Source organism: Camarhynchus parvulus, chromosome 18, assembly GCF_901933205.1.
Source record: "Camarhynchus parvulus chromosome 18, STF_HiC, whole genome shotgun sequence".
Taxonomy (NCBI): domain Eukaryota; kingdom Metazoa; phylum Chordata; class Aves; order Passeriformes; family Thraupidae; genus Camarhynchus; species Camarhynchus parvulus.
Genome location: NC_044588.1, coordinates 8,901,148 through 8,926,404, shown reverse-complemented (window position 1 = coordinate 8,926,404; position 25,257 = coordinate 8,901,148). Strand labels below are relative to the sequence as shown.

At 45.8% G+C, this 25,257-nt stretch overlaps 3 protein-coding genes across 6 annotated transcripts in view; 1 reads left to right on the top strand and 2 right to left on the bottom strand.

Annotated features, from left to right (window-relative positions):
* Positions 1-855, bottom strand: part of OGFOD3 (2-oxoglutarate and iron dependent oxygenase domain containing 3) — a 44,038-nt gene extending 43,183 nt beyond the window's left edge. Inside the window, exon 1 of one of the 2 annotated variants that reach the window (XM_030962071.1) lies at positions 489-855. In XM_030962071.1, the coding sequence (XP_030817931.1) occupies positions 489-577 (89 nt within the window). In that variant the 5' untranslated portion in view covers positions 578-855. The remainder of the gene's footprint in view (positions 1-488) is intronic. The other variant, XM_030962070.1, reaches the window with a different exon arrangement.
* On the top strand, positions 345-11,174 carry HEXD (hexosaminidase D). Its single transcript, XM_030962069.1, has 12 exons — positions 345-932; positions 1,401-1,510; positions 1,599-1,686; positions 2,302-2,466; positions 3,527-3,710; positions 4,978-5,049; positions 6,420-6,615; positions 7,268-7,350; positions 8,131-8,209; positions 8,287-8,388; positions 8,886-8,975; positions 9,827-11,174. Exons 1-12 carry the CDS (start codon positions 867-869, stop codon positions 9,993-9,995), a joined length of 1,404 nt encoding a protein of 467 aa, XP_030817929.1. The 5' UTR covers positions 345-866; the 3' UTR covers positions 9,996-11,174.
* A 125-nt stretch (positions 11,175-11,299) lies between these two features.
* LOC115911151 (cytochrome b-245 chaperone 1) lies at positions 11,300-25,006 on the bottom strand. 3 transcript variants are annotated; one of them, XM_030961889.1, is made up of 7 exons: positions 24,883-25,006; positions 22,357-22,487; positions 21,230-21,271; positions 19,907-19,980; positions 18,862-18,958; positions 16,581-16,725; positions 11,300-15,576 (listed from the first exon to the last, which is right to left on the bottom strand). In XM_030961889.1, the coding sequence occupies exons 2-7, from the start codon at positions 22,439-22,441 to the stop codon at positions 15,447-15,449; spliced, it is 573 nt and encodes a 190-aa protein (XP_030817749.1). In that variant the 5' UTR covers positions 22,442-22,487; positions 24,883-25,006; the 3' UTR covers positions 11,300-15,446. The 3 variants fall into 3 exon arrangements, with proteins under 3 accessions (XP_030817749.1, XP_030817748.1, XP_030817750.1); XM_030961888.1 differs by lacking the exon at positions 24,883-25,006 and adding an exon at positions 24,621-24,750; XM_030961890.1 differs by lacking the exon at positions 24,883-25,006 and adding an exon at positions 24,461-24,486.
* Positions 25,007-25,257: the final 251 nt, after the last annotated feature.

Genomic DNA, 25,257 nt, shown 5'->3' with positions numbered 1-25,257 from the left:
CCCTCCCGGGATCCCCGGTTCGGAGCAGAACACACGGGTTACAGACACACACGGATCCCTCCCGGGATCCCCGGTTCGGAGCAGAACACACGGGTTACAGACACACACGGATCTCTCCCGGGATCCCGGTTCGGAGCAGAACACACGGGTTACAGACACACACGGATCCCTCCCGGGATCCCCGGTTCGGAGCAGAACACATGGGTTACAGACACACACGGTTCTTCCCCGGGATCCCGGTTCGGAGCAGAACACACGGGTTACAGACACACACGGATCCCTCCCGGGATCCCCGGTTCGGAGCAGAACACACGGGTTACAGACACACACGGATCCCTCCCGGGATCCCCGGTTCGGAGCAGAACACACAAGCGCTTCGCTCCCGGGCCCGGCGCTGCCCGCCCGCCTCCCCACCAGGGCACCCCTGGGAGCCGCAGCGCCGCCGGGTCTGGGGGTAAGAGGTGACGGCCAGAGTCCCGTGCTGGTACCTGCTGTGCCGGCGGCCCCCGCGGCCCTGCCCTGGCCCCGGCCCGGCGCTGTCGGGGCCGCGGGGCAGCGCCCGCCGCTGCGGAGCCATCGCGCCTCCTCCGCCTCGAGCGATGCGCTCGGTGCGCCTCACCCTGGCCTGCCGGCCTGCCTGACAGGGGAACGCGTTCGGCTGCCGAGAGCGAGTGCGAGGATCCAGAGCACAGCCGGGAGCGGCGGAGGGGCAGCACCGGGACAGGAGGACAAGGGGACAGCTGGACAACGGCACACCGGGAGAGCAGGGCGCGCAGCCAGGACAGCGAGGCAGGGACGGCGGGGTGCGGCCGGGCGGGGTGTGCAGGGACGCCGCGGCGACAGGCCAAAGCAATCGAGGGCAGAGCATGTGGCGGCGCCTGGTGCACCTGGACCTGAAGGGCGCCGCGCCGCGCGCGCAGTACCTGGAGCAGGTGAGGGGAGAACGTGAGTGTGAACCTGAGGGATGTGAGGGGTGAACCGGAGGGATGTGCCTGGGGCAGGTGAGGGGTGAACCTGAGGGGGGTGAGGGGTGAACCGGAGCGAGGTGAGGGATGTGCCTGGAGCAGGTGAGGGGTGCACCTGAGGAAGATGAGGGGTGAACCTGAGGAAGATGAGGGGTGAGCCTGGTATAGGTGAGGAATGTGCCTGGCACAAGTAATTGACGTATTGGGCTTAGGTGAGGGGTGCACCTGGTACAGATGAAGGATGTCCCTGGCACAGGTGAAGGATATACTGGGCACAGATAGGGATGTCCTGGGCTCAGGTGAGGGATGTACCTGGTACGGTGAAGGATTTATTGGGCTCAGGTGAGGGATACACCTGCTGCAGGTGACAGAGGCACAGGGTGGTGGCACTGCCCACAGCCCAGCTGCACCCCCAGTGTCCCCTCCCTCCCTCAGGTGCTGCCGCTGCTCCGTGCCCTGGGTGCCACCGGGCTGCTGCTGGAATATGAGGACACCTTCCCGTACACGGGGCCGCTGGAGCTGCTGCAGGCCCCCCACGCCTACAGGTAGCTCTGGGTACCCCGCAGGCAGCTCTGGGTGCTGCAGGCAGCCCGGGCCATGCCCAGCAGACACTGATGGGTCGTTCTCCTGCAGCCCCGAGGAGCTCCAGGCGCTGCTGAGCTGGGCACGGGCACAGGGCCTGGATGTGGTGCCGCTGGTGCAGAGCTTTGGGCACATGGAGGTGAGCTGGGTGAGAGGGGATGTGCTGAGCCAGCAGTGCCTGGGGGGACAGCAGGGCTGGTGGGGGTCTCGGGGTGCAGTAGGAAGAGCATTGGCCGCAGAGTGATCCTGCCCCTCTGCTCAGTTCCTGGTGACATCTGGAGCAATGTGTCCAGTTCTGGGCAGAAACCATGGCCAGGAATTGCCACCTGGACATGAGACAGAACTTTGTCCCTGTGCAGTGACCAGGCCCTGAGCAGGTTGGAATATCCCCAGTGAGGGAGACTCCACACCCTTTCTGGGCACAGCTCTGGCCCTGCTGGAGCAGGGAGGTGGGACCAGATGAGCCACTATGCTCCCTTCCAGCCTGACCCATTCTGGGATTCTCTGCTGGAATTTTCCAATCCAAGTCCCAGTGCTCTGCTTATCCAGCTCTGCCAGCTGCAGGATTTGACATCAGGGTCACAGTGCAGTGACCTCCCTGGTCAGAGACCCCCCACAGCAGCGTGGGGCGGCAGCTGAGCCCCCAGCCTGTCCCTGGGTTCAGCAGGACACCTGCCCTCAGAGCCCTGGGGACAGGAGGACCCTGCTGTGCCCTGGTGTGCTGGCTGTCCCCGAGCTCCCCTTTCCCTTGCAGTTTGTGCTGAAGCACAGGCAGTTTGCCCATCTGCGGGAGGTGAAGGAGCTGCCCAACGCCCTGAACCCACACAAGGAGGAGTCCCTGGCGCTGGTCAAAGCCATGATTGACCAGGTCATGGCCCTGCACGAGGACCTGCAGTGGTTTCACATCGGATGTGATGAGGTGGGGCTTCTCTTCAGCTGGGAATGTTTCTTTTCTTTTCAGGAATGATAGCAAAGGCTGAGCCTTCTGCATTTCACTGGCGCCCAAGCCATGTTTGGGTGGGTTTTTGGGGATAGAAAACACCACTTGAGCCATTGTAGAAAAGCTTTTTTGCCAATAAATTATTCCAGTAGCACAGGTTGTCATTTCCTTAGATATGAGTGTAATACCACAGTATTGAAAGCAGCTTCTTAAAGCTAAGAGCAGTTGGATTTAGGTCGAGTGTTTATAGTGAGATGTCAATTAGAGCTGTTCATTAGGAATCCTGTAAGTTTGGTGTAAGATATTGGCTCATTGTTCTGGGCAAGTTACTCAAATAAACCCTTCTGTGGTTGGAAATGTTGGGTTTTTTACCTTGGTAGTTTGTCTCCTTGAGAAGGAGAAGACTCAAGCTTCTCTTTCTCATAGTTTCTTAAAACCATGCTGATGGCACACAGATCCCTGGAATTCATTGTGACCACTTAACTGTACTGATATTAGTGTAGCATTTTGTATCCTGTTGTGTTGAAACTGGTGGGAAGGCTAGACAGGGAGCTGTTACAAAGCAAAATACTATTTATGTAGAATAAATAAAACCTGCCCTAAACCAGTAAATTTTAATTCACTCTCTGCATGGGACCAAGTATTCTTGGCCACCCTTGGACATGGCCCCAGGCTGCTTCTAGACTCACATTTGGATGATCTTCCCCAAGATAGGAACCTCATTTTATCTACGTCAGGTCCTGATGGATTTGAAGTGAATAAATGTGGTGAGAGCTACTTGCAAGGACAAGCATTCCAAAGGCAAATATGGCATATAGATATTTTAGTTTGTGTAGGAAAATTCCCTCAAGTGATGCATGTAATCATGGCCACAGTCTCCTGCAAACTGATGGAAATGCTTGCAGTGTTTTCAGCACTGAGAGGTGCTTTGGAATGTGTCCACTCACTGGGTCACATCTGGACGAAGGTTTGGAATATTGTCTACCTCACTTTCTCTATTTCTGTACAACAAGTCAGGATGATTTGCTTGGTGTTTCAGGTCTACTACCTTGGTGAAGGAGAGGAGTCAAAGCAGTGGCTGCAGCAGCAGAACAACACTCCAGAGAAGCTGTGCTTGTCCCACATAAAAGCTGTTGCCACTTGTTTGGCCTGGTCTTACCCCATGGTGACACCCATCGTGTGGGATGACATGCTCAGGGGGATGAGTGAGGAAACACTGGCAGGTGTGTGACCAGGTTTGCACAGATAAAACAGAGTGCTTGGCAGCTGAATGTCATGAAAACAACAAATCTGGAAAGAGGTGAGGTGTGGTTTGTTTGACTAGAGAATAGAAGCACTCAGTCCTTGGCTGTCACAGAGTCCCTGTGTGAGTGTGGGCCAGTCTGAACAATTCAGTTTTCCATCACAAAATGCTCACCCTGCAGTGGCTGCTGTCAATTCTAATTTCCTTATACATTAAAACAACAACCAACATTAAAACACAACATTAAAACAAAACAACAACCTGTTAACATCTGTAGTCCAAGTCTAAATCTCTGTGCCTCTCACCACCTTCTGACGTTCATTGCACCTGATCCCAAGTGGTGCAAACTCACACAGAGGAGCTGCAGCCCTGTGAGCATCTTTGTGATCATGGTGCAAATCGTGAGGACTTTGATACTGAATTGTGGGGTAGCTCCAAGACCTTGACCTCACAAGTCTTGTTTGTGGAAAAATATCAAAGCACTGCTAAAATCTGAGTAGTCTGAGCACAGATGGAGTTCCAGCATTTTCAGAGCCACCTTACATGGCTGCTGGACACAGATTTAGATGGTACCAGGAAGAGCTGTGCAGCTCATCCAACAGTGACTGACCTATTCAAGGCTTTGATAGTGGGAAATCATCCCCAAAAGTGCAGGTGGGACCCGTGGAGTTTCACCAGAACAGTACAGCACTCTAAGTGCACTCTGCTGCCACAATAACAGAATCAACAAATTGAAATGTGATGGAGTTAAAATACTGAATTTCTGTGCAATTTGCTGCAGTTTCTCTAGGGGTCAGTTTCACTTGTTTAAAACTAGCTGAGGAGTTGATTATAAAATGAGTTAAAGCTAAATTTGTATCTTCAGTTATACTTGAAAAGCTGTGTTTTGTGCAAACACAGCCCAGGCGCTCTGTAATTGGAAGGGTAAATGTTACATTTGAATTTAGATAAATCTCCTCTTGTGGCTCTGCCAGTGGAATCCAGCTGGTACAGAGAGATGCAAGGAGCTTAGAATGAGGTGGGCTTGGGGTGAGTGGGGTCTCTGATAAATTGTCACTGCTCCTCCATGTTAATGGTTTCACCATGCCTGAGGACAGTGGCCCTGGGCATGTGTCAAACCCTGGCCAGGCTGAAAATGCCCAGGGGCACTGCAGCTGTAAGTGACAGGCCTTAGTTGTAGTAACCTGTGCTGAGTTCTCATTTAAGCAGCTGTTCTCCATGGTTTAGAAGAGCTCTGTTTCTTTCAGAGTCCGGGGTGCCACAGCTGGTGCAGCCCATGATCTGGGACTATGCAACAGACATCAACGTGGAGGGCAAAGGTTTGTACTTCTCTGCTGAGCTGTGTAGAAGTAAAATAGCCAAAGCAAAATTCTGTCATTAAAACCTACCTTAGCTGGACACCAAAACGTTCTGGTTTTGTTCAATTATTTTGTATTGCTTTCATAGCATAAAGATAGCCCTTGTTTGATTTCACATCATAGTTGCTATTACTTATTTTCTTTTTCTATTTATGTTTCCCCTATGAATGACTTGCATTGTAGGCTGCTTAATTCTTTTCAGCAGAGCTTTGCAATCACTGATAGGAGATTCAGAGGTTTTCCACAAGCACTGTTGCATTAATTCTCCTTGCATGAACACCAGCAGCAGCACGTAACTCTGTATTGAACAGCTCTGCAAAAGAAGCTTCAGGGCTTCATGCATCTATAGAATTCAGAGGGAAGCTCCTAAAGGCTCCTGTCAGGCATCTAACATTCATGCAAATATTCTTTTGTTGCAAGAACAATCAGCTGTCAGATGTTGTGCATGCTTGTTCCAACCTCACAGCTTAGCATGGCAGCGATACAAGGGAATGGAGTACAGCAACTGACACATGAAAATAGGAGAACAGCTCTTGGGGTCTTTCAGTTGCTGTGACCCCAAGAATGTTAAAAGTCTCTTTTCCCAGCCTGGCGCTTGAGGAATGAGTTGGAGCTCTTCATTTCTTGGTCTCAAGGTTGTTTATTGCTTCTTTTCTATAAAAAATTTTCTGCCCTGCTGAGGTCCATCCAGCAGGACAGTTCCAGGCACTCTGCCTGCCCCCAGGGCAGTGTTATGTCTTTGTACTAAAAACTACATGTACAATGTTTACAATTCCTTTCCAATACCTATCACCTGTGTTAGACACTGAGCTTCTACTCTAAACCAATCTGTAAGTGCCAACATCACAGCAGAAGATGGAGGCCAAGAAAAAGAAGGAGAAAGGCTGGACACGCCCAGATCCCTCCATCTTGCCTCCTGAATCCCCATACCAAAAACCCCAAAGTCTAGTTTTCCACCCCGTGATAACTTCACTATTATTCTACCTAAACTGTTGTGACTTGCTAATCTTCATCTAAGGTTGGTAATTTGCTCCATGGGTCATAAGCAAACCCACAGGTGTTTTGGGCTCCATGCCAGGGCTTCTGAGCCCCCTGGCAGGGGTCCTGGTGTCCTGGACAGCCAGAGGGATGTCCTGGGTTCCCACAGACAGCCACTCAAAAGGCTGCTCAGAGAGGGTGTCAAATCCTCCATCCTTGCTGATGCTCCAAGCCTGGAAAGGCTCAGCAGCCTGTTGGACCTGGAGCTGTGTTCCCCTTCACTGCAGGCTTGAATCAGGGCTGGAACTGGAGGAAGCTCATCCCTGTGCCTGTCCCTTTGTGTGTCCCTGCAGTGCGGCTCATCGAGAAGTACCGCAGGTGTGGCTTCTCCAAGGTGTGGTTTGCAAGTGCCTTCAAGGGAGCCACGGGAGCGAATCAGTCTCTGACCCTGATCGGGCACCACCTGAGGAACCAGCTGGAGTGGCTGCAGGTGGCCCAGAGGAGCCCTGCTGATGTCCTGGAAGGTATCGCGCTGACAGGCTGGCAGAGGTGAGGAGCAGCCCTTGTGTGCCTCCAGGGGTCACAGATAAGCCAGCTTCCACCCAAAAGCTCCCTAAGAGGTCCAGGGAAGCTGGGGGATTTGGGAGGGAACTTTGCCACCCTGCAATTCTTCCTGTCACTGCTGTGCCTCACCCCCAGACTGTGAAGGGTGGATTTCAGCTGCACAGCACTGACCAGCAGCAAAAATGGCTTTGGGGACACCACCAGCAGCAGATTGGGTTGGAAGGCTTGAATGGATTTTGTGCCACCTTGAACTGCTTATAGACACTGTAGTTCATGCATGGTGTGTCTATCTGAATGTCTGATGGGAACTCAAAAACTAAGAAATCCCATAAAAGGCAAGAATTTGTTAAAGTTATAAAGGAGTAAAATATTTTTATGTAGTCAGGTATTCCCTACCAGAGAGCTGATGTCCAATTTCTGACCCTAAGTTGCCTTGAGTAGAGAATTTGGTTTTCATCAGTTCTTACTGGTAAAACAGGAATACTTCACATTTCAGAGATAAGTGATGTCTTCTCTGAGACAGAAACTGATGTTTCTAAAGCTCTTTGAATTTTAGTGATTGAAATATTAAAACCTCCCATTTGTTTAGTCTGCTCTAACAGTAAAATGTGTAATTCATGGATGTTTTCTCACATAGGTATGATCACTTCGCTGTTTTGTGTGAGCTTCTCCCTGTGGCAATTCCGTCCCTGGCCGTGTGTCTGCAGGCACTAAAGAATGGTACAATGACAACTTTATTCTCTCTCAGATAATGCCTAGCACAGCAGTGAAGTGCCCTTGCCCTAAGATTAGCACAGGCTTGTTATATTTTGAGGTGGTTTGCTGAATTGATCATGGCCTGAATGATGAATAAATTACAATTTGCAGTATGGGAGGAGAGAAACCTCTTGGCCTAAGTATTTAAAAACAGCCATTGCATCCTCTTCATTTATTGTGATCTAACACACAAATGGTCAAAAACTTCATGCTTATATTAAAAAATAAATTTAAGATGCAGAATTGCTTTTCAAACTTACTTGAAACAATAATTATATATAAATGAGCCTAATTTAGTTTAATTTAGAACGTGCTCATGTGTAAAAGTTGTTTTAACTAATTGTTTTTCTTAAAATGGATCTAGGAAGGACATTGTCTGGTAAAATACCTCCTGTAGTTCCTGCTTTCTTTACAGGCAGCTGCCAACAATATTTTTCTTTTTTTCAAAATAAACCCCCACAATCCACTGATTTTTAATTAAGGCACTAGAAATATTCAGCACCTTGAACAGAAAGCTCAGAGCTAGGAAGTGCTCACCTTGCACAAGACAACTGTGTGAAAGACACTGAGCTCCTCCTCCCACCCACAAGTGTTTTTTCCTTCTTTTATTTCCATTTCACCTTTTAAAAAATTCTTCACCAAAGGGGAGCTACTAAGCCAAGGCAGAATACTCCAGAAAACCCCTCTTGTATGAACATTTTGGTTCCTTAGGCTCCTTTACTCACTTCCACTGTCTTCTGCCAGGTGGCTATTCTGAAAAGGTTAAAGAAAATGTGGAAATCCTCCTGGGAATGCCTAACCTGGAAATTGAAACTTTCATGAGGTAACATTCCAGCTACAGAATTCAGGTGCTTCTCCTTGTGTGGTAAGTTCAGAAACTAACAGATCCTCTTTGGACAGCCCAAGTCTGGGGACCTTTCCTGGGAGCAATGTCTTCACCCTTGTGACACAAATTAGTTTCCACCTCAAGTCATCAGTGGATGAACTTCTTGAAAGGAACAGGTAATGAGGTTTCTGTTGATTCTGGCTGCAGCACTCTTGGAGCTGTATCATCTCAAAGTGGGGTACAACTCCAGAAAAGTGATTTAAATATCAAGCTCTGTATTTCAGGTGTCACTGACACCTCAGCAGAACATAATATTTACATCAAAATTTAAAATATTTTAGCCAAGTTCCTAAATACTGTATGCTGCCTTATTTGAAGCATATAGTTCTTTCCTTAATTACATTTTAATGCTGTTTAATGTTAAAATGAAAATTTTGAATGGTGTCGTTAAAAAAGAAAGGAGCATGAAATGAAACTTTGAAACTTACACTGCAGCAGATGATCAGGTGATCATCTGCCAGGAACACTTTCACAGGCTAATTCCAAAGATCTATAGACTGAAATAAACTTACTCCTTAAGCATCATCTCTGTGCAGAGTTCAGCTAAAGCCTCCTCAGCAGTGACAGAGGTTGCTGCTGTTCCATCACTGCTCCCACCACCATCCATTTGCAGGTATTCCACAGGCTGGTTCAGCCCCTACCACAGGAAAAGGAAGATTATTCACCCTATCATAGTGCACCACCTCCAGCCAGATGCAGTCAGGTAACAGCACTTGTTTTGCACTACAGGGGAAATACAGTCTGAGATATTCTGGGCACTAAAATACAGAGAGTTGTGAGCCTTACCTCTTTTATAATTATCTCAGAAACATCAGTGGGAATCAGACAAAGTATCCATAATATGTTTTTATACAACATGTTTGGGTTGGAACTAGATGATCTTCACAGTTCCCTTCCAACACAAACCATGCTATGATTCTAATTTTATCTTTGCCTTCTGTTGAATGAATTCTTTGAGAACAAGTACAAAGTTGGTCTCCAAAAGCCTCTCCCTTGTCACTCCTGCACAGCCCTGCTGCACCTTAAGCAGTGGCCTTGGTGCAGGAGCTCAGCCTGGGCCAGATTCCAGGCAGGGTTTGGAATAAAGCCAGGCCCTTCCCCCTGTCACCACGGGCTTTTCAGAACTTGTCCTAGACATTCTGCCAATTCATGCTAAAATGTTCATTTATAATTTTATTTTCTGTGTTAAGATGAGCATCCACTCCAACCTCAGCTCCCTTTCTGATAAAACCTAGAATTAAATTCCCAACAAGTCTCACAGTGGGTTTCAGTTACACTTAAAATGTGCATAGTGTTTTTCTGAGCTCACTTTTTGGTACTTTAAAAGTCTTTGCATGAGGAAAGTGCCAAGATTAATGGAACTTAAATAGAAACAGCATCAAGCTTTTGCCATTTGAACAAAATCAAGTCCTTTGGGCTCTTGTAATAGAAGCTTCTTTTCCTGTAAAGTGGTGCTAAGGACAGTACTCCCTTCCAAGGGCCAGTAAGCCAACCCTCCCCTGAGGCAGAGTTCACCTGCAAATGTCATTGTTTCTTCTTTTCACTTCTGCTCAGGCTCTTCTCCAAGTGGAATGCTGTGGTGCAAGACCTGCAAGCAGCCATGGAGCAAGTTTTCCACAGGTGTGCTATAGAGGAATGGATGGAGGAGAACGTCCACCCCCACCTACAGAAGCTGCAGGAAGTGGTGGATGATTTAGATGAAGCAATAAGAGCACAAAATTAGAGACATTTCAATTAGTCTGACTCATTCCCTGGGAAAACATGGTTAGTGAAAATCAGCAACTAGCCTTGAGCTGGAGTTTGTCATCTTGAGAATGTGGTTAAACAAAAGTGACCTGAAGGCACGAAGGAATTTATTAGCATAAAACACTTCAACTCAATTTTCTTGTCTTAACACGTGCTGAGCCTTAATTCACCTGCCTGTCAGTCAGGTTTGCTGCCCTTGCACAACAGAGTGCAGCAGTGAGTCACAGCTCCCTCTCCTACCAGGCAGGAGAAAAGCCCAGGTCCTTCCAAATTCAGCATTTGTACCAACAGACTCTTACATAACAATGACCTGGGCAAGTTCTACCCTAATATTTAGGATATTTTTTAAAAGTTTGGGCCATTTTGTTCTGTACCAAAACTCCTTCACACGTCAGCTGTGCTCTCAGCAAGAGGAATCAGGAGCAAGAGGGAGCTCCCAAGGCAGTGACACCTGGGCTTGGAGGGAAAATGCCTTAAAATACATTGGGCTGCTTCACTTTCTGCCAGAGCACCAAAGCTCAGCCCCATCCCCACAGAAAAGCTCTTGTTTGGCTGTGTAAAACCTCCAACTGCAACCTGCACTTCCCAGCTTTGTCCCAATTTGAGCCTTGACTAAAGCTACTAAATATAAGGAAAAAATGCTGGTTTATTCTGCTTTAATGTCAAACTTGTCATAATGTATAGAAATATATTTTGGGGACTTTTGGTGATTATCCCAATTCTCTCTTGTTAAGTATGTTACTTCACCATGAATATTCAAAATATTTATTTCTGTGCTTCATTTATGCCTTTCTTTACATTTTTTTTGGGGAGTACTGGTATTGAAATTTTCTTGGAACAAATCTTAACATACAGAAAGTAAAACTACAGCATAAGACAAGCTTCAAGTGACTCAATGAGAGCCTCAGTAACCAGGCTCACATGTAGATCTTTATTTAAAAAGAACCAATTGCTGTGTATACCTGTCACATAGCTTGAACTAAACAAGATCTTAATTTATTTTACTTGAATAAAACCTTTGATACTCAAAGTGTTTGTAGAAGGGTGTTGCTTTTTGTGTGTGTAGCATGTTGGTTTGGTTTAAAGGAGAGAAAATGGAAATATTCACCAATACTGAGTTGGATCTATCAGCTCTCTATTAAATGGAATAATAGAAAATGGAATTAAAAGCTGGACTGCTGCAGGAGTGTCAGCAGGGTCACTTCTAAGCAGGTATTTGGGCTTCTTCTATTCTGTCCTCCCCCTCATTAACTCCTTCCCAATAATAACTTAGACAGCCACTCGTATTTTAATAACTTTAATTAAAAACAATATATAAAATACTACAGCGATGCAAAACAAGTTATCAAAGTTGATTTTATCAATGAACATTTTTTTTAAAAGACAACACAACAAGGCCTTGCTGAAATTCTACTTGCAATTTTAAAGTAAAAAAAAAGGCAATTTCTAAACATTTTCCAGAAGTATTTTTGCCTCCCAGCCATCTATGACACTGTCAGAACTAGCACTCTATTTATTATGGGAGCCAGCTGAGGTTTTGCTATCTGTGTACCTTCAGAAATGCAGCTCAAGAATCAGATCTCAGCTATAAATATTTGGATTTTCTTTGAGACTTACACAACTGATGCCAGGTATGGGATATTTCACTGTGAAGTACTGGAATATGAGGTTACACCAAGGTGCCACAGAGCAGTGCAGCAGCCCCAGCCCCAATCCATCCCACCACAGCCATGCAAGGAGCTGCCACTGTGCTGCCCTGGAGCACCTAAGGGACAGGTGCAGTGAAGGAGGTGACAAAAGGGCTTGGTTTAGGTGTTAGAGCTGATCTAAGCTCTGCTGTGCAGCTTTTTAAATCACTGATAAGTCATGCAAACTACAGCTGTCCAGGCACAAGTCTCTCTAGATAGCCTGAGATGCAAAAGTTAATGAGTACATCTGTAGGAGTCTCCTCAGGAGTACTGAATTTCCTAACAAAAATGAGTCTTTCATGTCATTCCTTTGGGTCTAAATCACCTCACAGCAGGCACATGTAAGGCTCTGTTTACTGGGCTTTGACTTTGCTGGCCCAAGAGGAGTGAGGAAAACTAGGAAAGCCTTCAGCAGAATGGTGGGAAGTGGCACAAAAGGAGGATGAGAGAGGACTCATCAAAGAGGGAAAGTGGACCCTGTCCTGAGCTGCACCTGCTTTCCTCAGTTCCTCAAGGTGCTGCCATTGCTGAGGAGTGCACAGACACTGCCACAACCAAACCATGGGAACAGCAATTGCAGGTGAATTCTACATGCACAGTTACTGCATTCATCTGGCCATGTCTTCCAGCTAAAAATGATATTAGAGGGCAAGAAGCTCCACATGTGGATCAAGAGAAACACAAGAGAAAAGCCCATCAGCCTGTACTACCACTGGTGCAGTGTCCCCTGCCAGGCTCAGATGGATCAGTGCCACAAGAAGCTCCTGGGTGGATCAGCCAGCAGTGCCTGATCCCCACAGGAGCCTGCCAGAACATCCTCAGGGCCCATCCTGCAGAACACAGGTCTGAGAACATCCTCAGGGCCCATCCTGCAGAACACAGGTCTGAGAACATCCTCAGGGCCCATCCTACAGAACACAGGTCTGAGAACATCCTCAGGGCCCATCCTACAGAACACAGGTCTGAGAACATCCTCAGGGCCCATCCTGCAGAACACAGGTCTGAGAACATCCTCAGGGCCCATCCTGCTAGCTCACACTGCAGAACACAGATCCCCACTGGAACTGGACTTGTTGGTACAGTGACAGCTGCCAAATGCAAAATGGAAATGGCATGAGAGGATGGCACCAGCTGCTCCAAGGGAAAGGCTGAGGAGGCAAAATTCCTCCTAGACACACAGTGCATGGCAGCAGCCACCCCTCTGCTGCCTAACACAGCAGGATAATGAGGGAGTGAGGATACTGCAAAACACCTCTGAAGAGATGATCACTGACACCACCCCAACATACAACTTACTCCACAGGATGTATTTCGAGTTACATTGTACCTCACTATAGGCCATTCCCTTTCTAGAGATTTTTAATTTTCCTTACATTGTTTTAGTCTTTGTCTAAGATATTGCATAGTCTGTAAGTGTAGACATGACTTACACCATGAATGCACAGCAAGCTGGATGCACTGCAGCTCAGCAGAAGCAGGACACACACAGGATGCAGTGCAGGGTCAGACCAATAGATGTACCCCTCAAAAGCTGATTTTTCACTAGAGAACTACAGTGTGCTTTACATCTTCCATGGAATGTCAGCTCTCATGGGAATACAAATGAAAGCCAGCAGAGCTGAGGCTGAAGGCAGGCAGTTTTATCTGGTTTATCCATGGTCCACTCCACGGGCTCAGAGTTAAGTGCAATGCACAGCACAATGCCCTCTGAATATCCTTGATCCAAAGCAGCAGCTAGCACAGGCTGAGCCCTTGTGCTTACACTGTACCATGACACACAGCAGGACAGTAGTTCCTGCTGGAAGTCCTTAGAACACTCACCATTCTCATTTAACACTGTGGGGGAAAAAGAGTTCTCCAAATCCCCAACGTCATTCTCCTCTCTTTAAAATGAACATCACCTGGGGTATACATTACAGTGGATTTAAATGAGGAACTCTACATTAAGTGTTACACCCTGCAATATTTTTTAAACAGGTTTGATGATTATGCTTAGCCTACAGCTGTGCTGGAGAATAGAGGCAAATTTAGCTAATTGCAACCTGATTTTCCCACATTCATATACTTCCCTAACAGCAGCTTCCCAGTTCCAGTGGTGTGGGGTAGGCACCAAAAGCCTCATAATTACCCCAACGACTCAGAGGACTTTCAGGAACATGTATTGGCAGAGCTCTGTACTGATACCTGACATGATAACAAGTTTTTTATTTTATTTAAAGGGAACAGACCTAGTTCTGTGCTGCAGGCAGCTACACCAACAGCCACCAACCCTGCTGCAGTGTGAGTACCTTTCCCTGACAGCCTCAGCCTCTGCTCACATCCTGGGTCTGAACAGCTGGAAGGGAAATCTTTGATGAGCAGGTGCTCAGCTTCACACCAAACTGAACACACAACAGGATGTGCCTTCCACCAAAAACTTTTCAGAGCCTTCTCTCTGTAGAGGTAGAGTGATTGGAAACAAGAACACAGGCTCTTTTAAGTTCTGAAGGAACTGCTGCCAGGAGACATTTGCTGCTGGCCAACCGTGCAAGCAGAGAACACAGTTACCTAGTACCTGTTCACATCTCCTAGATTTACCTGTGTAAATATTTTCTAAATCAGATCTAAAGACCATAAGATTCCTAAATAAAACCTAGTGAACTTCAGTACAAGCAGCTGGAGCATGCTAAAAGAGCTTGCAGCTTTTTACAGTTTTTTCTTGTACTGACATGTTAATGTAAGCATGATGGAGTTCTAGCTCTAGACACAATATGTTGACTTACAGAGGTAGCTTTTACTTCAGAAATACCTTGAAAAAAATGTATTTTTAACTATTTGTGAAACCATTGGTCAGAACAGAGGACACCACACACTTGGAGTAAAACACAGGTACAAGTCAGACATTTAGTCTATGCTACCTACCTTAAAAAAAGTTATTATTTAGCACTTGGGCATCATTTCAAGTGAGGAAATACTCAACAACTCTAAGCTACCACCTTGCTTGACATCAGTCTTTTCCCTACCTAAAGTTACACAAGTCCCTGCTTCTTTCTAAATACACAGTTTAAATAGTAAACATTGAGGTCTAGAAAAAGATTGCTCTGTCCTGCCCAGAAGTTAAGCAGAACAGGATTAAGGTAGAGCATCCCAAAGAAGTTTCATCATGATCCTTTTTCCTTTCCTATTTATGGCTCCTTGGTGAATCTGAGATAAGTTAAGACACTTACAAGTTACAAGTTGATTAACCTGATGTTTAAAATTCCAAGAGAGGCACTCTCTTCAATTTCCACAGATATCCAGTGGCAAGTCAGTAGCAGAGAACATAAAAGTGCCACTACTCTGCATCTCCTAATTGCATATAATAAAGGGGAAACCTCAAAGCATTGTGTTATGAGTTACAAATTCAACTCTTCTACATTGCATATACTGTACCTGCAGCAAATGTTTGCAGTAAGCAGAAGTTCACATCTGTATCTTCATTAATGGAAAAGCAATTATTTCAAACCAATTCATTAATAAATAACTATTCCTAGTCAAGTTTGATGAGGTGACAAAAGTTCAAAGGCCAGCAGTGTCCACATGCAGGGTCTTGAAGCAGTTTAGCACTAAACTATGGGCCCTAAGACAGATTCCACCTGCTGTAAATGCATACATTGAGAAATGCCCAGATCAAGGTTGTGAGGGGTTTCTTGTTCTGAAGAACAATCAAAATATTTTCCAGATGTGTGAAAGCCTCTGCTTGCTTCAGTTCACAATGACCATCAGTATTTAACCTGTGGTTCATCTGCATCACTTGCCTCTGTTTCACTGCTCTGGGAGAAATCTTGTGGGGTCTCTACTCTGTCCAGTTCCAGAAAACTCGTAATGAGTTTGGCAACCGCTTCCACATCACTGTGGGAAAGAAGAAACAATGGAAGAATTAGTGGAAATGTAGCGCTGACAAGACAAGAGCAGGCATGCTAATTCCTGAGAATAACTGCCTAGAGGGAAACTCATATGGGCATAGAGGCTATGGCTGACAGCATGTCCCACCAAGCCATTCCCTCCACATCAACAAATAACTCATTTCCCAGTCCCTGCTGCAAGGTTCCTTATTATCAATGCTTAAGATAAATTTTCTGTTAACTAATACACCAAATGTTTGCAAAGTAGAATTAGTCCCCTCTGCCACTGCATAGCTCAGGCAATTCCAGCAGACATGCAGCACTAAAGGGATCTTAGATATTTAAACATGATCCTGACAGATGATGTTAGCCAAATATCTGCAAATGAAAACATTATGGGGTTTAAAAGGTTAAACTGAGTAACACAAGGTCAGAACAGCAAGTCTAAAAACTGAGCTTAGTTATAATGATGCCTTGTGAAGGCTGACCTAGAAGAGAGGCTGGACAGAGCTAAAGAATAAAGTAGGGATTTATTAAAGGTCCTCAATGGATCCACCTTGGGCAGCACAAGAGCCCAGACAGGGTTACACCCAAGATAAACCCAAAATGGTCACAAAATGGATGGCCAGTCATGGGGTCTCTCACTTTTATAAGTTCTGCTTCCATTTGCATATTGGAGTTCATTGTCCAATTCCAGCTTTAGCCCATGCAGTCCCATCCTTCTTGGTTTTTTCCTTCTCTTCAGTCCACTGCTGTTTATGCTCTTGGGCCTGAGATTTGGATCATTTGTCCTTGGTCCCCAGCTGGAGAAGGAATTGTTTTGTGTCCCTACTCTGTGCAGAGAGCTCACCATCCCCTCACATGAAACTCAGACCCACAGACTAAAGCAGTACAGAATCTGAAATACATAAAAGCCAAAACCTGAAGCATCAACAATAGTTGGCAATTACTGACCCACACGATTGGCATTCCCACCTTCCACATTCTAATTTTACCAAGTCCCCACTGCACCTTCTGCAGCCCAGCACGGCGCTCTGGGTGAGCGGGTGGGAGAAGCCGGTGACGAAGCGCAGCACCACCAGGTAACCCTTCCCGAAATAGCGCACAGCCTCCTCCTCCACGTTCACATCGCGGATCTCGCTCAGCACGGCCACCACTGCAGGGAGGGGACAACAGGAGCTTCAGCAGCACTGCAAACCCTCAGCAGGGTGACAGGGTGACAGGGACCCTGCTCTGGGGCGCCACTGCTGTGATCCCTCACAGCCAGGGCACTCCTGCAGCAGCAAACTGATGCCTTGTGAAGGCTGATCTAGAACAGAGCGACATGGAGCTAAAGAATAACTTTATTCTACTTAGGTATTTATTAAAAGGTCTCCATGGATCCACCCTGGGCAGCACAAGAGCCCAGCCAGGGCTACACCAAGATGAACCAAAATGGTCACAAAATGCGTGACTGGGCACAGGGTCTCTCACTTGGATCAGTTCTGCTCCATTTGCATATTGGAGTTAATTGTCCAACTACTGCTCCAGCCCATGAAGTCCCATCCTTCATGCTTTTCTCTCTTTAGTCCACATTTTTTATGCTCTTGGGCCTGAGATTTGGATCATTTGTCCCTGATCCCCAGCTAGAGAAGGAATTGTTTTGTCTCCCTGTAGCCACATTTCTCCTCACAGAGAAAAGCAAGGCACAATTCTTCCCAAGAATATTTCTGGGTTTCACATTCTCTGAACCTCAGAGGAAGGAAAAACAATTCTTATCATTTTCTGTGCACATGTTTGTGCAAAAGTAGAATGCAATATGGAGATTGTTTACCCAAAGTGATGGTGTTTTGTTTCCTTGGCCAAGCATGTGTGTGTGTTGGGACTGTGGGCTGACAGTCACAAGATTCAGTGCAGTGCAGTTGTGTGCAGGGTTGAGTGCTTGGCAGATTCAGTTTTAGATGTATAGAATAATATAATATAATAAAGTAATTAATTAGCCTTCTGATATCAATGGAGTCCTCCTCATCATTCCTCCTTCGTCGGGGCCCTCGCAGCACAGCTCTATCTCCCTACTCTGTGCAGAGAGCTCACCATCCCCTAATATGAAGCTCAAAGTACACACTAAAGCAGTACAGAATGTGAAAAACATAAAAGCTAAAATTTGAGGTATCAAAACAGCTGCTAAGCTGCTCAGGCAAAAGAAATATGCACAGGGCGTGACTGCAGCACACTGTACCTGGGAGAGGCCCTAAGGATAAAGATACAGCCAGCCAGGCACTGAGGAGCAACCCAGCATTACTTATGCTTCCCACTTGCTTTAATGGCAGTTTAAACTACTTTTCTGTATGGAGTAGGCAAACAGGTGTTCAGTTTACTGAGATTGAACTAATACTGAAATATTTAACTGCTCAGAGCACCTGCTGATCTCTGCATCCTCACATGAATGGAACCTAAACCAGATATTATCATAAAGGATAAGATAGCCTCAGCTCTCCATTGTAAACATGTATCCTAAAGGAAAGCTCAGAAACATTAAACATCCTTCTCTCCATATCTTCCATCTCCAAAATGAACTGTTTAAAAACAAATTCAGCTTAAGGTCATTCTGAATTTGGCCACTCTTCTGAGCTCATTGAGAGCTGGTTCTATTTACATCAGGAAGTAGAACAAAAACTCTTCCAGGGAAGAAGATCCTACTTTTGCTACAGAATAAAAGATCCCAGTTTGCAACAGAGCTACCAACTCACCACCCTGACTCAACCAACTCACAGACCATACTGCAACTTCTGTTAGTCCAAGAAGAAGCCCAAGGCCTTCAGATCCTGCATTAAACTGAGCCTCCTGCACAGGCTGCTTTAAATGCATATTGTGTAATTGCAGGATGTAACATGCCTGCCTGCATATGGTATCAAACCTTTGCCTGCTCCCCAAAGCAGATGAGATTACAGGAATCTCAACTTCTGGATCCAAAATTGAAGTTTTTCCACCAGTCCCAGCTGCCAAGCAGGCTAGCCAAGAGCAAAGTAAACACATTAACATCCCAAAGGAATGGCTAAGATTATTAGGGAAAGCAATGTGTAGGCCTACTTATGTTGGATTAAAATAATTAACAAGATGCATTCAGCACACTGAAAAAAAGCATTTGGGCCCAGAGAGGCAGATTGTTACATCTGCTGCTTGGGAACAGAGCAGAACTGGAAGCAGATGTGACTTAATTTGAGTACAGAACCCCAGAGAAGCTATTAAATGGGCACATATCCATCTCTTCTGCTGCTCACCACATTTTCTACCACAGATGCTGCTTTCTCACCTTGTTCGTTGCCTCCTTTTGACAAGGTCAGTATTTTTTTGTAGAGGTTGAATGTTTTTAGGCAGATTGTTCCCTTGTTTTTATCAAATACAGCTTCCTGTAAAATTGAAAAGTAAGAATTAAGATTTTCTTGAAAACACCATCACTAGCTATGCTTCAAAGTAAAATTAAAACAGTTCCATTGGAAAATAATCTTGGCAACAGAAAAATACACAGCCAGTTCAGAGACATTCCTCTATTACCAGACCATGAAAATCACAAACTTGCTCTTGATTTTAACAGAAATTTTACCATATCTCTGGTGTGACTTCTAGAAGGGAGTTAAAAGTGGGTTCATTGTCCCTCTTGCCACATTCCCCATGTAATAAAAACTTTGCCAGGAATCAAATTTGAACACTAACTTGGAACTCCTATAATTCTCACTTCTGGAGAATTTGATATCCCAGTGCTGTGCTCTATGGGCCAGGCTTACACAGACCTCAAACATCCCAATGAAAATGAATATTAATGATATGGGATATTAATGAAATGGGATATTTCTTATTAATCAATGAAAAGAGGATCTCATTCTCTTTAGGTGAGTTGCTCATCCTAACACAGCTCAGGTCAGCAGGGTGACAAGGCGGCTTACTGCTCTCAAATCAACATCCACACAATTCTGAACCAGAGGGAAAAAGCTGAGCAGCCTGGAAGCTTAGAGCTCCCTTATTTAGTGGTTTCTCTGTCATTAGCTTGAAGGCTAAGTTCAAAATCATTTGTGCAGCTGAATGTCCTGGTCATCCTCCCTCTTTTGTATAAGAGAGAACATTTTGTGCCAAGTCTCCCATTAAAAATACCCATATGTTTAGCTTCACATTTTCATACTTGTGTAATCAAAGAATTATTGTCCTAATTCTATTCCCAGCACAGCAACCCAGAGGGTTTCCTCAAAACCCAAAGCATAACTTGTCTGTTTGGACTGAGCAAGTGCGTGGGGCTGCTGGAATCAGCAACTGCCAAGTGCTTCCTACTCACAGCCCCTCATTTCCTGAGCTCAGCATCTTACCTCCCACTGCTCCAGATTCTGGGCTGCCACAAAGAAACACCCAGCCATGTAGAAGAGCTTCCATGCCAAGCTGTCTGGACAATGCAAAAAATGCATAAATTTAGCTTTTTTGCCCCTTCTCTGGTATTTAAACAATCCTGAAAGCCACATGCTCCCTTTAAAAGCAACAAAAGGAGGAAAGGTTTCTCTGATGAAACAGTTTTGCCTTTAGTTGTACTACAAGAAATTTTACAGCTCTTTCCCAGAATGAAAATATAGAAAATCTTCACACTTTTCAGAGACTTCATTCATGCTGGGCTTCAAACCATGCAGAATTATAAGCATATGTATTATTGGCAAGGTTGTAGCATCACATCTTTCTCTTCTGTACAAAGGCATCTTAAAAGGCATTCACAAAACTGCCAACCTGCTGTCAAACACCAAATATTTGTGCTGCAGAGGACAAGGATAAGGACAATGAAAATTCAATAAAGCAAACATGCTTCTGCATAAAAGGAAGCAGTTGGTCCTCTTGACAAACAAACACTTGCATTTCATGTCCTGAAAATGTTTACATGTCACAGCCTGAACAATTTGCTCACTCAGGCTTTTAACCAAAGGCACAGCAGAACTGTGCTGAGATTTCAGAAAACTTTGTTGCAACGTCTTAAGAAAAAGGCTGATTTAGCTGGTGTCTCAAGCAGCTTCCACTGCATTTTTCTCTTTAAATAAAAATATGTGGGCTCTATTGGTAGCACATTCCTACACACTATTAAGCTTTAACATTTGATGTTAACAGGATGCAGCACAGGGCAGCTTCCAGGACAAACCCCACGGATGGAAAGACAGCTGGCATTTGGTGCAGTGTGCTGTACTGCAGGGGGAGGAAGCAGCAGAAGCTGTCTCATCCCTAAAGGTGCTTGGATGAGTAATCTCTGCCAGTGATGATCTGACAGTTTCCAGAGAAACAGAGAACTTCCGTCACAGGCAAAGTAATCATTTCATTATGGTGTCAAATAACCATTACATGTCCTCCCAGGAGAGCTGTGAGGACCAGCTAATCACATTTATAAAACACTGAAAGTACAAAATGCCACAGAGTACCAATATCATTATTAAAAATACTTGCAAATGGAAAAGGAAGCTGAGTAAGAAATAGAGCACTAAAGCACAGTAAGCCATAGAGGCAACAGTAATTATTGGTTTTAATATTCACACCACAAAGGGGGAGAGGAACCTCCACTGCCTTTGAAGGGCCAGACAGAAGCTGCAGATGAGTCATCAGCATGAAAAACAGATTAACAAGAAAGAAATAACTCTCCCAAAAAAGTGATAGAGCATTACCTGCACTATAATAAGCAGCAGCCAAACCTATGGAGGCTATTCCTAGGAGGAAAGAGGAGAGAATTAAGACAAATAAGCAGCTCAAAAAGCACCTAAAATTCCCTGATGAAAAATATCACTTTTCAAAAACGGGACAAACCTGATTGTAACATACATCACTATATAAAAGTCAAGTTATTTTTTTCTGTCAGTATTAAAAAAAACTTCCATTCTGCAAACACATTAAAAGCACAGGGGCTGGGGTCAGAAATAAAAATTTTCTGACACAACTGGGAACAGAACCTCAGAGGGACTCAATCTAACCATGACACCATACTTGCTCTCAGCACAGTACTTGGAGTGCTCACACAAACCTTGCAATGGTTATTTTCCCCTTTAAGTGTTCTATGGAGCCAAAAGACAACTTTTGCAGTAAAGCTGTGTCAGAAAGTGCCAGCTCCTTTCTCTCAGAGAGGAGGAAGCAGCTGAAGAGTGCCCCATGCCCCAGAGGCTGCTGCAACTACAAAGATCTCAACAACATCCCTGAAAGCAATGACAAGGTGGTGTTACTGCAGTGGGATCTGCTCAGCTGGAAAGCAGCATATACCAGATTTTCCCCAGCAGCTCTCTCAGTACAATCCTAACAAGTTTATTTTTCCTGCATATTCAGCAGTGTTTATAAAGATGCCTTTCAGAATATCCTGTATGATTTCCCATTTCATAGAGAGTCCTGAGGAGCTCAGCACCAACCACACACACAACCCAACCCAGCATGGTCACACTGCAGTTTTCCACTCGTGCAAACTGAGATGCTTCTCAACCTAAAACCCCCTTCAGAAGCTTCACATTTCTATTGCTGCATCACTCATAATAAACCTTCTGTTCTTGATCTTTCAGGACGCCCTTAAAATTCCATCCATGAGCTTCTGAGGTTCTCCAGATGAGACTGAAAGTCTCACAGTGAAACTGCCAGGCTGAGGCTTCACACTCTTTCAGTGGCTATGGAAAGGAAGAGTTCAAAGTACAATCTCTCCTCCTCTGGAAAGGAAAATGCCTGGAAGGCAGGCATTTCACTAGGGGCTCTTTCAGGAGTTTATTGTGACCCTCTTCCCTTAAAGCAAGCTCTGAAATGAATGCTGTGGTCCTACCAACACAGAGAGACCAGGAGCGGATGCCAGGTGACCTCTTTAGGTGGAGATGGGAATTTGTGCGTTTTTCAACCAACATGTACATCTTCAACAGCAACTCCCAACAGCCCAGTTTGACTCATGAAACCTCACTGCACCAAAAAAAACAAAAAGAAAAAAAAAGGTAAGATTTTTAAATCATTGACAATTCCACCAGTTCTCTTTCCTAGCATTTTACCAAGTCTCAATCTAGACTATAAAAGATACTCCAGGGTAAGAACACAATCTTTTTTGACAGGAAGAGCAACATGAACACTGAAAATAACCACAAAGTAAAACTGTCATGTCGAGAGTTGCATAACAACAACAGGAATGTGAATTCTTGGAAGAAAGTTCCCATTTTAAGGGTAAAACTCTCTTTCTGTTATAATCAGATTTGAGAAGAAAAATGTGAAAAACAAGAAGCTGGAACAATGCTGTTGCTAATTCATGCAGCCCTTCAAACAGATAAAACAGCAAAGGGAATGGAAATCTCTTTACAGCATTTTTCCTGTGAGCTCAAAGGGTTGTGTGAAGGGTCAGCCTGGGAGCTGGGGCAGGACAGTGCAGCCTTCTGCACCCCAGGAGGGGCTACAGCCAAGCACTGCCACCATCCCATAATGCCACAGAGAGCGTTCCCACCTTCCAAGCCACCTCAGGAACACAACCAGGAGCTTCCAACAAGTATGTTTGTCTGTCCTCAACAAAACCACGCCTTCAGCCTAGGCAGAAACAGTAGAGACTAAAAGGCCAGGCACTAATTAAAACCAGGAAGAGCTGGGAAATCCCATGCAGCATTTTCAGTACATTTTTACTGTTTTACAGCACAGAATCAGAGTTATCCAGGGTAAGAAGGACCTTCAAGATCATGAAGTCCAACCACTAACCCAGCACTGCTCAGCACACCACTAAACCATGTCCTTAAGCACCTCACTACACCTTTTTGAACACTCCCAGGGATGGTGACTCCACCACTTCCCTGGGCATCCTGTCCCACAGAACCAGGTCAAGCAGGTTGGCATTAAGCTCCTGTTAGCTGCCCGTGATAACAGGTTTCCAAAAAAATGCCAACATTCATCAGGTTTTGAATAACCATGAAAAACACGGAGAGAGCAGGTCTGGGCACATCCAAGTTCTCACAAAAGGCAAATATGTGATTTTCAGTCCTTTAGTTATCCAGCTGTTCTTGGATACAAGAAGATGCTTCTGCAATTCTGGTAGTTTGGATACAAAGCTCCAGGGGAGCAGATTTAGCCAGGCCTTTTCAGTTAAACAAAAAGCACCCACGACTTTGATTTTAATCTCTTAGCAACACATCTGAGAGCATCTGAAACCGAAAGAGCCAAAAGCACTTATGCATAAGACACACTCCATCTCCTCCGGATGTCAAGCATCAAATTTTAATTTTCAAATTACTCCTGTGAGTTGTTCTCAATATACCAGAAAATACTTCTGCATGTACAATGCCTTCTCCTGCCTGTTATCAAATCCAAGTTAAAAAATACATCGAGATCACTGCAGAAATCTCAGTGTATTTAACAAATATTACACCCTACTTAGAACATAATTCTCACACTTATCAGTCAAGTCCATTAATGCAACCTTTGATATCTCCTCCGCATAATAATTTAGGGAAGTTCAAGCAGGCAAATGCCAGTTTTGGTTTTACGCTGGACACTCAACATCAGTGCATTGTCTCTCACAGTTGCTGGCAAGAGACAGACCTTGGAAAAAAAACACCAAAGCAGGTTCTAAAGTTACATTTAATAAATAAATCATAAACGCGCCCAAAAGCAAATACTAAAGTTTTAACAGAACACAGAGAAAGAGGTATGTTTGTGCTGCTGCTCTTTCATTTCATATTCCAAACCTCAATTTTGCTTGAATTTGTCTGGTTTGACAATGAACTATCTCCAGCATCAAAATAACATTCTCATGCTTCCTCCAAGCTCTCTGTTGAGAGCGAGCCAGCAAAACCCACTGGAAGAATTGAAATGTTCACCCCTTGAAATCTTCACCACCAGCAGCCTTCAAGTCAGGACCACACATCAGGTGAATTTTCTCCACAAAGCTCATTTTTCTTTACCTCCCAAGCCTGCACCTGCTCCCAGCCCAGCCTGGTTTCCCCCTCAGGAAGGGGAAGACCCTCCCCAGCCAGAACCCGCCCAACGCGCGGCTTTTGTCCCCCCGCGTGAGGGGAACCCGAGGCCGCCCTTCACCCTCACCCAGCCCCGTGCCCGCGGTACCTGCCCGGCCTCCAGCCCCGTTCTGAAGGGATCCTCGGCCGCCTCCGCGTCCCGCGCCCTCAGCGCTGGTCCCGCCTCAGGGATGGACGGAGGCGCCCGCGGCCATTTTGGGTGAGGGCAAGAACGGGACATGAACCTCCCTTCCCCGCCCGCGAGGGCAGCGCCGCGCCAAGATGGCGGCGCGCTGCCAGTACTCAGCATGGCGCCGGGGCCCGCGGATGCTGTTGAAGTAAGAGCGTCGATGTTTCCTTGGTTGTTTTACCTTAGCGGTGCTTGGAAAGAGCAGGAACCTCGCATGAGCTGCTGTAGGGTGAGGTTGGGTGTGTGGGAGAGCGTCAGTGGACACAGTTGGACCGCGATGGGTGAGGCGGACATGGCCCCTTGCATGAGGGGTCGGGGAGGACAGGGGAGCCCTGGGGGCTCTTCCCGGACTCGGGCAGCTCCTGCAGAGGCCAGGAAACCTCTGGGTTCTCGATGGCAGCACTTGGGGCAGCAGTGACACAAAGAGCTGGTGCTGTGCCTCGGTCCTGGCAGAATGACAGCACGGCTGGGGTTGGAAGGAGCCTCTGGAGATCGCTCAGTCCAACCCCTGCTGACACCTCGAACGCGTCCAGGTGGGTTTGGAAAGGCTGCAGGG

Bases quoted from the DNA above. Each gene is read 5' to 3' on its own strand.
- HEXD (XM_030962069.1), top strand. From the start codon at position 867: ATGTGGCGGCGCCTGGTGCACCTGGACCTGAAGGGCGCCGCGCCGCGC. The intron at 3,711-4,977 runs GTGTGTGACCAG...TGTTTCTTTCAG, and splicing joins GAGTGAGGAAACACTGGCAG to AGTCCGGGGTGCCACAGCTG. The intron at 6,616-7,267 runs GTGAGGAGCAGC...TTTCTCACATAG, and splicing joins GCGCTGACAGGCTGGCAGAG to GTATGATCACTTCGCTGTTT.
- LOC115911151 (XM_030961889.1), bottom strand. From the start codon at position 22,441: ATGTACATGTTGGTTGAAAAACGCACAAATTCCCATCTCCACCTAAAG. The intron at 19,981-21,229 runs GTAATGCTCTAT...TGCATTGTCCAG, and splicing joins TGCTGCTTATTATAGTGCAG to ACAGCTTGGCATGGAAGCTC. The intron at 15,577-16,580 runs GTGCAGTGGGGA...TCTTTCCCACAG, and splicing joins GCCGTGCTGGGCTGCAGAAG to TGATGTGGAAGCGGTTGCCA.